This window comes from Bos mutus, chromosome 3, assembly GCF_027580195.1.
Source record: "Bos mutus isolate GX-2022 chromosome 3, NWIPB_WYAK_1.1, whole genome shotgun sequence".
Lineage (NCBI taxonomy): Eukaryota > Metazoa > Chordata > Mammalia > Artiodactyla > Bovidae > Bos > Bos mutus.
In genome coordinates this window covers 116,751,712-116,765,226 of record NC_091619.1, presented here as the reverse complement: position 1 = coordinate 116,765,226, position 13,515 = coordinate 116,751,712, and the positions used below count along the sequence as shown (strand labels likewise).

Here is a 13,515-nt window from a genome sequence, read left to right as displayed (position 1 = left end):
ACTCTCACATCCATACATGACTCCTGGGAAAACCATAGCTTTGACTAGACGGACCTTTGCTGGAAAAGTAATGTCTCTGCTTTTTAATAAGCTGTCTAGATTGGCCAAAACTTTTCTTCCAAGGAGCAAGTGTCTTTTAATTTCATGGCTGCGGTCACCATCTGCAGTGATTTTGGAGCCCATAAAAACAAAGTTTCTCACTGTTTCCCCATCTATCTGCCATGAAATGATGGGACCGGATGCCATGATCTTAGTTTTCTGAATGCTGAGTTTTAAGTCAACTTTTTCACTCTCCTCTTTCACTTCCATCAAGAGGCTCTTTAGTTCTTCTTCACTTTCTGCCAGAAGGGTGGTGTCATCTGCATATCTGAGGTTATTGATATTTCTCCTGGCAATCTTCATTCCAGCTTGTGCTTCATCCAGCACAGCGTTTCTCATGATGTACTCTGCAGACAAGTTAAGTAAGCAGGGTGACAATATACAGCCTTGACATACTCCTTTCCTGATTTGGAACCAGTTTGTTATTCCATGTCCAATTCTAACTGTTTCTTCTTGACCTGCATACAGATTTATTTCTCAGGAGGGAGGTCAGGTGGCCTGGTATTTCCATTTCTTGAAGGATTTTCCACAGTTTACTGTGATCTGCACAGTCAAAGGCTTTGGCATAGCAATAAAGCAGAATTAGATGTTTTTCTGGAACTCTCTTGCTTTTTCTATGATCCAGGGGATGTTGGCAATTTGATCTCTGGCTCCTCTGCCTTTTCTAAACCCAGCTTGAACATCTGGAAGTTCATGGTTCACATACTGTTGAAGCCTGGAGAAAGGAACGGCAAACCACTTCAGTATTCTTGCACTGAGAACCCCATGAACAGAGGATTGATAATCCATGACAATTCCTCTCTTCTGTTGCAGTTTTTTCACCAAGTCTCTATGGGTCTGGACTGCCTACATTCATAACTTCCATGAGAACAAGAGGGTGAATTGTCCTTGCTGTAAATCATTCTGCCCCTTCAGCACGCTTCATGAGCAACTGCATCACATACTATTTAGCCACTTATCTGCCTAAGTATTTCTTGACATGATTTTACCAACGAAACAAAATGAGCAGTAGGATTCTTTGTTTCCCCATTTACCCTTACTTTCATAAGGTGCTAAATCTCTACCCTTTTGTTTTTATCTGTGTTTCCTGCTGCCAATGAATTCTCCTAAGTTTTCAAAGTATTTTCAGGCATTGGCATTTTCTCATTTTTATACTAGATATATGACAACACTGCAGTTTCCGCTGCAATAGCACTTAGAGGAAGTAATTTTTTTCAGGACATTTTCCTCCTGCTTCTTTTCCTTAATTCCTTTGGATATCCTTTGACATGGTGCATTCTATGTTTAATCAGTTTGTTCATTGTGTAGGAACTCTATCAAGGGCGGATAGCATCAATCTATAAAATCATGAAAATCTTTAACTTTGGAGGACAACAATTTTGAACAGGCAAAAGTTATAGTGGCATTTAGGCAAATTTCATTCTCTTTAGCTGCAAGATGGTGAATTCTGTGAGTAAATATGACTTCATGATTTTTTCTCTAAATGTGTGTAATATAAAAATAAATCATTTTTTCTATCCTAGATGAGAAAGGTGAATGCTGTGACTGGAGTTCTGGGCACCAACTCCAGTGCAAATACCCTCCATGCCCTTAGATGATAGACCAGGAGCCCAAGAGAGTTTCTGCCCCAAATGGAAACAAGATTTTGCCTCAGACCCCTGACCTCTCTCCTATGTGAGAGGCACTCAGCCAAAATTATTCCTACTGGCATCAGACTCACTTTAGGGAGTATTTTGGCCATGTATTTAAATTATCATTCTTGTTATTTAAAACAGGGTTATGGATATTTGGTTTGGGTGAAGTATGAAAGAAAGATTAAATATTTGGTTTCTCTTTGGAATCATCACCCATTAGGGCACAATTAAAATTTACCCATCAATCATATCTTTTGTACTAGTCATTGCTTGAGGTGTTTTATTCACATACATTATCTCAGGTGAGCCTGGCCATGCGAACATATTTTTAATTGTAGTATGTATGTGAGTCTGTGTGTGTTATAGTTGATGTTGAATCCTATGTTAGTTTCTGGTGTACAGCATAGTGATTTGACATTTACATATATTATGAAATGATCACTTGAACAAGTCTGGTAACCATCTGTCCCCACACACAGTTTTTACAACACTTTTGACTACATCCCTTATGCTGCATATGACAGCCCAGTGATTTATTTTTTGTACATTCCCTTCACCTGTTTATCCCCTTTAGTGTCCCCCCTTCTGGCGACCACTCATTTATTCTCTGTATCTGTGAGTCTATTTCGGTTCTGTTTGCTTATTTGTTTTTAGATTCAAAATGTAAGTGGAGTCATACGGTATTTTCTTTTCCTGTCTGACTCATTTCACTTAGGTTAATACCCTCTAATTCCACCTACAAAGATGAACTTCCTCCTCTACTCTCCGATTCCTTTGGGCTTCAGTTCATGTAGGAGAAACAGCACACTTGCTTCTTTCTTTATCAGGAGCAGTTCAAAAACATTGAATTGATTCGTTAGCATTCTCCAATGGTGACTAAGTTTTTTTGTATTATTATGAATTCATATTGAATGTATTTGATGTATTTGAATGTATTGTAATTACTATCCTTAATAACATCAAACTGTCTCATTTTTAGCCAGTGGGCAGCTCTTCTATTTGGTCCAAATCTAGACCTGACCTACCAGCCTTTGATCACCTTTTTGTTCCTAAAATGGCACACTGCTCTGACTTGGGCATTCCTCTAAGAATCCAGGTACCTATTGGTGCGGTATGAGTCCTTTGAAGCCACACTCTCATAGCTGATTGACCTGTTTAACCTGACTCACCAGCTGCTTCCTCCTAGCTTCCTTATGGATCTTGCACTTGCTGACTTCTGATTGTGGCAGTGCCCAGGACTCGGGGTCTGAGTTTTCCTCCTTGCTGTCACTGGCTGAATGACATCATCTGGCTTCATAGCCTTATCATCTCATCTTACAGTTCCACAATATTTCCCAGCTCAGAATCCTTTCCAATGAGTTGACTCTTTGCACAAGGTGGTCAGTTGGAGCTTCAACTTCAGCGTCAGTCCTTCCAGTGAATATTCAGGGTTGATTTCCTTTAGGATTGACTAGTTTGATCTCCTTGTTATCCAAGGACTCTCAAGAGTCTTCTCCAGTACCACAGTTTAAAAGCATCAATTCTTCAGCAATTCTTCAGTCTTCTTTATGGTCTAACTCTCATATCTGTACATGACTACTGGAAAAACCATAGCTTTGACTATATAGAACTTTGTTGGCAAAGTTAAGTCTCTGCTTTTTAATATGTTTTCTATGTTTGTCATAGCTTTTCCTCCAAGGAGCAAGTGTCTTTTAATTTTGTGGCTGTGGGTCACTGTCCTCAGCAATTTTGGAACCCAAGAAAATAAAATCTGCCACTGTTTCCACCTTTTCCCCAACTATTGAAGTGATGGGACCAGATACCATGATCTTAGTTTTTAAATGTTGATTTTTAAGCCAGGTTTTTCACTCTCCTCTTTCACCCTCATCAAGAGGCTCTTTAATTTCTCTTCACTTTCTGCCATTAGGGTGGTATCATCTGTATATCTGAAGTTGTTGGTATTTCTCCTGGTAATCTTGATTCCAGCTTGTGATTCATCCAGCCCAGAATTTCATATGATGTACTCTACATATAGGTTAAATAAACAGGGTGGCAATATACAGCTGTGACATGCTCCTTTCCCAATTTGGAACCAATCCATTGTCCCATGCCTGGTTCTAACTGGTGCTTCTTGACCTACATACAGGTTTCTCAGGAGACAGGAAAGGTGGTCTGGTATTCCCATCTCTGTAAGAATTTTCCATAGCTTGTTGTGGCCTCTTTAATGTTTCTCGAGCATGCTGGCCACACTTCCTCTTGGGTCAAAATAGCACCTGCTTTTCTTTTGTCTTCCTGGGATACTTGCTTGGCTAGTTCTTGACCTTCCCTGTGAGGACTACCTTAATGTCTGTGCTTGACAACTGTGTTCAAAACTGCAGTGACGATGGGAGGTAATCCGAGAAAAGCACAAGGAGTTGATTTCTTGCATCTTGTAATATAAAATAGCATGTCCTTGCAGCCTAAGCTGCTGCTAGGCATTGTACCTGTAGCCAAATGTCTTCTGCCCACATTTGCCACGTTTCTGTATGTGCCTAGGTTCAGTGCTAGGTTCTCTAGACTTGGGTCACTCCTTTAAAGATGATTAAGTTTCAATCTCTGAATGTAAATAGTTTTTAATTTCTTTCTATATATACAAATATATAATTTCTTTAAATGAATAAACATTTTTATATACAGATTTTTAAGCTGTTTTTATGATTGTTGGCAGAGTTTTCTGTAGTCATTTTTCCCTTTCCTTTAAAAAATTGGATCAGTTTCCTTCTTAACATATGAGCATATAACCCAAGCTTATATGTGACCTTAGGTGCGTGCATGCTCAATAGCTAAGTCATGTCTGACTCTTTGCAACGTCATGGACTGTAGCCTGTCAGGCTCCTCTGTCCATGGGATTGCCTGGCAAGAATACTGGAATGGGTTGTCATTTCTTCCTCCAGGGGACCTTCCCAATCCAGAGATTAAACCTGAATCTCCTGCATCTCCAGCATTGCAGGTAGTCTTTTTTTGTTGTTGTTTTTTGTTTGTTTGTTTTACTACTGAGCCACTTAGAAAGCCCATATATGACCTTGTGTGAAAAGTGTGAAAGTGTTAGTCACTCACTTGTGTCTGACTCTTTGCAACCCCATGGGCTGTAGCCCTCAAGGCTCCTCTGTCCATGAAGTTCTCCAGGAAAGAATACTGGAGTGGGTACCATCCCTTCTCTGGGGGATCTTCCCAAACCAGGGATAGAACCCAGGTCTCTCACATTGCATGCAGATTTTTTACCACCCGAGCCATCAGGAAAGCCATGTATGACGTGTGTGTGTGTGTGTGTTACTCACTCAGTGGTGTCCAATTCTTTGTGATCCCATGCATTGTAGCCCACCTGGCTCCTTTGTCCATGAATTCTCCAGGCAAGAATGCAGGAGTGGATTGCCATTCCTTTCTCCAGTATATGACCTTGCTGCTACTGCTGCTAAGTCACTTCAGTCGTGTCCAACTCTGTGTGATCCCATAGATGGCAGCCCACCAGGCTCCCCCGTCCCTGGGATTCTCCAGGCAAAAACACTGGAGTGGGTTGCCATTTCCTTCTCCAATACATGAAAGTGAAAAGTGAAAGTGAAGTCGCTCAGTCGTGTCCGACCCTCAGTGACCCTGTTAGACTGCAGCCTTCCAGGCTCCTCCATCCATGGGATTTTCCAGGCAAGAGTACTGGAGCGGGGTGCCATTGCCTTAGATAATCTATATTAACAATCCAGCTTACATGATTCCATATAATGTCTTTACATGGTTACACAATCATTTTGAAAAAAATTATATTTATAAACTATGCTATACAAATGTAAGTTATCCAAGAATATGGTTGTAATTTTGTCAGTCTGTTTAGCTTTTTATTTGTTATTGGGATGGAGTGGCAATTTTTAAGAGTTTTACACATGGAACTGGGAATCAGAGGTCCCCTTTGGCCTTTTGTATAATTCAGGTGTCTTTTTAATTCAGATATCTTATTATGGAATTTTAAGAGTTCTTAATATACTCTAAGTATGTATTTTATCAAATACATGTTTTGCAAATATTTTTTTCATGTCTGTTTCTTTTACTGTTTCAATGTGTCTCTGTAAACTAAATATTTTTAACTTCTATAAAGTTCTAATTATCAAATGTTTCCCTCTGTAGCTTACACAACTTGTGTCCTATCAAAGAAATGCTTGCCTAACCCAAAGTTTTAAAGATGGTCTCCTGCATTTTCTTCCACAGGTTTTAAATTTTTACACTTTATACTTAGGAATCTTGTCTATTTTGAGTTAATCATTATTGGGGTTGATGTGTGTCTTTTTGCATATGGATGTTCAATTGTTTCAGAACAACTTGTTGAAAACACTATTTCTCCATTGAATTAGCCTGCCGTTACGTCAAAAATAAATGGACGTTATATACATAAATTTAGTCTGTATTCTTGATTCTGTTTCAGTATGCCCAAATTACACTGTTGTGATTTCTCTGGTTTTTATAGTAAATCCTGAAATCAAGTTGTTTAAGTCCTTCGACAATTTTATTCTATTAAAATTAATTTTGCCTACTTTTTAAGTACACAAAAATTCAAGAGAACAGTTTTAGGATATTAGTTCCTTGACCAAGGATCAAATCCATGCCTCCTCTCTGGCCACCCTCCTTCACGTGGCTGTGTGCTTCTGGCCCAGTCTCCGCAGGGCATCCTTCACATCCTTGTTTCTCAGACTGTAGATGAGAGGGTTCAGCATCGGGATGACCAGGGTATAGAAGACAGAGACCGCCTTGCCCTGCTCCATGGACTCCACAGCTCCCGGCTGGGCATACATGACAAAGACAGTCCCAATAAGGACGGTCACTGCAGTCATGTGGGAGCCACAGGTGGAGAAGATTTTGTGGCGTCCAGCTGCTGAGTGCATCCTCAGGATGGTCACTATGATGTAGCCATAGGAGATGAAGACCACAATTGTCACACCCCACAATGATGACCCCACAGATGCCAAACAAGAGCAGCTCATTGAGGGCTGTGTTGCCACAGGCAACCCGGAGCAGGGGGGGCACATCACAGAAGAAGTGGTTGACGTGGTTGGAGCTGCAGAACGGGAGGCTGAATGTGAAGCTGGTCTGCAGGATGGAGTTGAGGCAGCCCCCACAGTAGCAGCCCAGCACCAGGCGGGCACAGACTGAGGGGCACATGGTGATGGGATAGCGCAGGGGGCTGCCAATGGCCACGAAGCGGTCATAGGCCATCACGGCCAAGAGGAACCCCTGGCTGGTGCACATCAGGGAGAAGAAGAACAGTTGAGTGGCACAGCCAGCAAAAGTGATGACCTTGGAGGAGGACAGGAAGTTGACCAGGGCCTTGGGGGCGATGACAGATGAGTAGCACAGGTCCAAGAAGGAGAGGTTCTTGAGGAAGAAGTACATTGGGGAGTGCAGACGGGCATCCAGGGTGATGACCATGATCATGGTGAGGTTCCCCAGGATGGCCACCACGTACAGGGCCAGGAACAGAGCAAAGAGCAGGGCCTGGGTCTGCAGACCACCCTCAAATCCCTCCAGCAAGAACTCCTGAAAAGTCATTACTGAGAGGTTTCCATTTCCATGGGGTGACATGACCTCAGTCCTCAGACCAGCAGAATTACACCTCCAGTGATGGTGAACTAGCTAACCCAAACTAAACTTCCTGCTGAAGACTATTAGAAAAGATCAACAATAAAAATGAAATTTGGTTGAACATTTAGGAGAGTTAGTTAATGACTTAGTGAAGAATTGCTAACGAAGTTCAAGATAAACACAGAGGACCGGGGATTCCAGTGCTGAGAGTTCTTTGCCCTGGAGACATAAACCAGTTTTGGAAAGAAAGTCCAAGAGGCCCAGTGCCCGGGCAGTGACTTTTTGCTCTGTTGCTTGTTTTGTGGAACTACTGGTGACAATAGAAAAAAAGAAAAAAAAAACTTGCAAAACATGTATTTGATACTCGGAACCACCAAGGATGCATCCACAGAAGTAAGTTACTAAAAAAGGAGACAGAGAGACAGGCTGAATCTGAATTGGAAGAGATGATGGCCAAGTGTTTTATCAAACCAATGGAAAATATTAATCTGCAGATTCACGAGGCCTATTAAATTAAAGCAGAGTTAATGCAAAGAACAGCACATTTATGTATATCAGAGTAAAAATATTTAAAACTGAAACAGAGGGAGAAGTCTTAAATGCAGCCTGAGGAAAAACAGACTGTCCCTTCAAAGAATCTACTGCAGCAGTAAGACTTCGGTTGGCTTTCCATCCATTTGTAGCCAGTTGATTTTCAACAGGGTGCCAAGACCAATTAATAGGAAAAGAATAAAATCTTCAACAAACAGTGATGGAATAACTGGAAATCCACATGCAAAAAAAGGAATGAAAAGGTCTACCTCACACTACTTACAAAAATTGACTCAAAACAGGAAAAGCCCTAAAAGTAAGCACTGAAACTATTAGAATAGAAGAAAAGGTCAGTGTAAATTGTCATGACCTGGGATTAGTCAGCATTTTCCTAAATATAACTCAAAAACACAAGCAACAATAGTAAGAAAATGATTGGATTTCATCGAAATTAAAATACTTTGTCTCAAAGGACATTATCAAGAAAATGAAAATAAAAACCATGAGATAAAATGTCTGCAGATTATATATCTGATAAGGACCTCATCTCCATAAACCATAAAGAACTCTTACAACTCAGCAACAAAAAGACAATCAATTTTTTAAATGGGCAAAGGACTTGAATAAGCATTTCTCCAAAGAAGATACACAAATGGCCATTAAGTACAGGAGAAGATGTTCAACATCATTAGTCATTAGAGGAATCAAGGCTGAAGCCCAGTATGAGATCCACTCAACCCACTAGAACGTCCATAGTGAAAAAGCAGAGAAGAGCACCTGTCAGTGAGGATGCGGGGGAACTGGAACCATCACACAACATTAATATAGATGTAAAAGTGGCGCAGCTGCTCCAGAAAACAGTAGAGCTACCAGAGTGTACAGTAACAATCCCCTCTTAGGCATGTAACCCAAGAGCACTGAAAACATAAAGTCACTTAAAGGCTTGTACACAAATATTTATAATAGCAGTATTCATAATAGCCAGAAAGTGGATGTGAGCCAAATGTCCATCAAATGAGGAATAGACAAAATTTGATATAGCCGTAGAATGGAATAATATTTAGCCATAAAGGGAATAAAGTTCTAATACAAGACACAATATGGAGAAGCCTTGAAAACAATGCTAAGTAAACAAAACCAGATATGAAAGGGCACAAATCCTATGATTCCGTGGAAATGTCCAGAAAAGGCAAACTCAGAGGCAAAAAGTACATTAGCAGTAGCCAGGGGCTGGGAGAGCAGGAGGGAGGAGAATATTCTGAGACTAGCTAGTGGTGATGACAGACAGCATCGTGGATATGCTAAAACAAAAAGGAAAACACACCTGCTTATACACTTTAAAATTGTGAAATTGTAAAAGTTTGTTATATAAGAATTGTTTCTCAATTTAAACAAAAACTAAAGAAGGAGGGTGCTACAAAAAGATTTACCAGCAAGATAAAACGGAGAGAGTTTGTCACTAACAGACACAAACCACGGGAAATCCTGAAAGATGATCTTCAGGTAAAAGGAAATTGATCCCAGATGGAAACTCAGAGATGGCAGAAACAACGAAATCGAGGGAAAGGGCGAAAATATTGAGATATCTAAATAAATGTGGGTTTTATAAAATGCTTGAAGGTCAAAACAGATTAAAATAGAAAACACCAAATGTATGCAATTCAGGAGGGGGCAATTAGGGTACAAATAGTCTAAGGCTTTTTGCCTTGTTCAGAAAGTAAATAAAAATGCTACTGTGAGTTGTATTCATTCAAAAATGCAAGTTTAATCTTTTTGTAACAACTGAGAGAAAAAGTGAAGGAATGTGAGACATCCCAAGTAATATAAAGAAGAAATGGAATAATAACAGTTTTCAGTGAATGCAAAGGAATGGAAGGAAATGAAGAACGCGGGCAAGCTCCACTGCTGGGAGAAATGTAAATTGGTGCAGCCACTGTGGAGAACTGGAGGCAGGGTCCTCGAAAAACTAAAAGCAGAGCTACCATATGACTCAGCGATCCCCCTCCTAGGCGTGTATCTGGAGAAAACCATGGTCTGAAAGGATGCCTGCACCCCGCTGTTCACAGCAGCCAGGACATGGAAGCAACCTGAATGCCCATCAGCGGAGGAGGGGCAAGGAAGACGCGGAAACACGTTATGGGAGCATTGCGCGTGTGTGTGCGCTCAGCTGCTCAGTCGCGTCGACTCCACAACTACATGCACAGTAGCCCACCAGACTCCTCTGTCCAAGGAAATTTCCAGGCAAGAACACTGGAGGGGGTTTCCATTTCCTTCTCCAGGGAATCTTCCTGACCCAGGCATCAGTTCGGCATCTCTTGCGTTGGCAGGTGGGTTCTTGATTACTACCCACCTGGGGCTCAGCCATTAAAAAGAATAAAAAATGCCATTTGCAGCAACATGGACGGACCTAGAGATTGTCATACTGAGTGAAGGCAGGCAAAGAGAAATATTGCATGATATTGCATATATGCCCAATCTAGAAAGAAATGATAGAAGTATTTACAAAACAGAAACAGATTCACAGACTTAGAGAACAAACTTATGGTCACCGGGGAGGAAGACTGGGGGGAAGGGATAGCTAGGGAGTTTGGGATGCACGCGCACACAGCAATATTTAAAATGGATCGCCAACAAGGACCTACTGCACAGCACAGGGACTCTGCTCAATGCTATGTGACAAAATAAATGGGAAAAGAATTTGAAAAGGAGTGAATACAGGTACGTTAGCCGAATAACTCTGCTGTACACTTGAAGTTATCACAACGTTGTTGATCAAGTATATTCCAACATACAATAAAAAGTTGAAGTTTGAAAAGAAATACCATGATTACCTTAAACGTCAGGACAGTGCCTCCGTTACCAGGGATCAATGGAAGCTGGGGCTCCTGAACAGCCAGGGCACGTGGGGCATGTGAACTGCTGAGCTGAGACTAGGGGTAGAGCATGTCTTGGCCTGCATGCTTCCTAGGCGGGGGTCTGCTTTGCTATCATGCCTGGACACCGAGTGTGACTCTGTGCACACTTCTGCATGTGTTGTAGTGAAGGTGGAGAGCTGGAGCACTTGTCCGCATCCTGAAGCCGTGGCACTGGAGAGGGGTCCACAGGAGACCTGCCCTTGCTGACCTGGGGAGCAGCCGCCACCGCCTCCTCTGAAGGATCTCAAGCCAGACTGAAAGGGAACACATACAGCACTTAATTTACTGCACAGATGCCGCTTCCTTATGGATCAGAATGAGTTAGAAGTAACCTTGCCTCAAGTCACGTGAGATGAACAAGCAGTTTTTTGCCCCCTGCTTCCTCCCTCTCTAGACTTTTTCCTTTCAGGCTTGGTGACCCCAGTCTTTGCTTGTCCCCACCCAGGTTCTCTGACCACTTCCTTCATTTCTTTCAGTTCAGTGCGGTTCAGTCGCTCAGTCATCCGAGTGATTCCGCAAAGAGTCCGACTCTTTGAGACCCCATGGACTGCAGCACGCCAGGCCTCCCTGTCCATCACCAACTCCCGGAGTTTACTCAAACTCATGTCCATTGAGTCAGTGATGCCATCCAACCATCTCACCCTCTGTCATCCCCTTCTCCTCCTGCCTTCAGTCTTTCCCAGCATCAGAGTCTTTCCCAATGAGTCAGCTCTTTGCATCAGGTGGCTAAAGTATTGGAGCTTCAGCTTCAGCATCAGTCCTTCCAGTGAATATTCAACACTGATCTCCTTTAGAATGGACTGGTTGAATCTCCTTGCAGTCCAAGGGACTCTCAAGAGTCTTCTCCAACACCACAGTTCAAAAGCATCAATTCTTCAGCACTCAGCTTTCTTATAGTGCAACTCTCACATCCATATATGACTGCTGGAAAAACCATAGCCTTGACTAGATGGACCTTTATTGGCAAAGTAATGTCTCTGCTTTTTAATATGCTATCTAGGTTGGTGATAACTTTCCTTCCAAGGAGTAAGCATCTTTTAATATCATGGCTGCAGTCACCATCTGCGGTGATTGTGGGGCCCCCAAAAGTAAAGTCTTTCAGTGTTTCCACTGTTTCCCCATCTATTTGCCACAAAGAGATGGAACTGGATGCCATGATCTCAGTTTTCTGAATGTTGAGTTTTAAGGCAACTTTTTTACTCTCCTCTTTCACTTTCCTCAAGAGGCTCTTTAGTTCTTCACTTTCTGCCATAAGGGTGGTGTCATATGCATATCTGAGGTTACTGATATTTCTCCCAGCAATCTTGATTCCAGTTTGTGCTTCTTCCAGCCCAGTGTTTCTCATGATGTACTCTGCATATAAGTTAAATAAGCAGGGTGACAATATACAGCCTTGACACACTCCTTTTCCTATTTGGAACCAGTCTGTTGTTCCATGTCCAGTTCTAACTGTTGCTTCCTGACCTGCATACAGGTTTCTCAGGAGGCAGACTTCTCCACTGTCTCATTCTGTCTGAAACACCTGCCTAGCCCTGTCCACCGTGCGGGGGTCACTAGCTCTCTCGTCTCGCCAGGGACCCTCTGTGGCCTGCTCTGCTGTGACTGTTTCCTCCTCTGTGCCGTCAGCAGCCTGATCATGCCCCCTCTTGCTGTCCTGGTCATGTCAAACTGCAGGTACTTGATTCCATGTCTGTGGCCCGAGGCTGGCTTTGGTCTGTTATTTGTGCACCCCCAGCATGGGGTCTGTGCCCTAGTAGCACGTGCTCAGGGTCTGGTGGTACTGATCTGACCCTGAGCAATGCATGGAAAGTGAAGTAGACAGTGGTGCTCTCTGTTTATAATGAAAACTGTCCCTTTAGTCTAAATGGCCCTGCAGCCCACAGGCAGGGCTGGTCAGGCGGGAGGGTGCCCCCACTTCCCCTGCCGAGAGGAGACCTGAGTGCTTACTGTATACACGGCCCTGCTGCCCCTTACACACATGGTCTCCTCCCACTCCTGCAGCCCCTCCGGCTGGCTGCCCTGACCTTACCCTGTCTGGGTGAGGGTCGTGACTCACTCAAGCCCACACATGCAGGATCTGCTTGCCCAGGTCTCCTGAGCTCCTGACCCAGGTCTGTGCTGCATCTGAGGTGGCATCGAGGACCCCCACCCCTCCCCATTCACCTCTGGCTTCCCACACCATGAAGCACCAGTGGGGAGTGGGTAGGGGAGGATGCTGGGGTGTCAGCGAGTGTCAGGCCGGTGCTCTGGGTTCTGGAGTGGGAAGGCCCTGGGTCTTGGTGGAAGCAGGGGTGTCTATCAGCTCACCTGCCCGCCCAGCTCCTGTTGCATCACCCAGGCAGCAGGTCAGGCCCCTACCCTGGGGTCACTGCTGGGGAGATCTCTCTACTGGGCATGGTGAAACTTGCTGCCTCCAGTGGCTAATTAGGCGAGCCGCTTTGCGTCCCAGCCTCTGCAGTGAACTGGGACTCCGTGTGCTCCTGGGGCCCCAGTCACCTGCCCTTGTCTGATCCTGCTTCACCTCAAGGTCCAGTGAGCAAAGCCCAGAAGCCCCTCAGCTTCCAGAGGGGCAAACAGGAGCCAAGCCCAGAGCCAAAGAACCGGCCCCGTGACCTCAGTGGACATGTCCCCCGGGGTGGCAGGGGTGGATGCCGGGGTCCAAAGCTGCTCCATCGCCCCCCCCTCCACCCAAAGCGCGCTGCTCTGTCTTAAATGGCTGCTGAGGAGCAAATCCTCCTCTGGACCCCTCTGGGCTC

General features: G+C 43.6%; 1 protein-coding gene across 1 annotated transcript; it reads right to left on the bottom strand.

The window, feature by feature from the left end:
• Positions 1 to 6,361: 6,361 nt before the first annotated feature.
• On the bottom strand, positions 6,362 to 7,313 carry LOC102272735 (olfactory receptor 9S13). The gene is given in 2 exon segments (XM_005892252.2): positions 6,362 to 6,673; positions 6,675 to 7,313. Coding segments are annotated over 2 exon segments (951 nt in total).
• Positions 7,314 to 13,515: the final 6,202 nt, after the last annotated feature.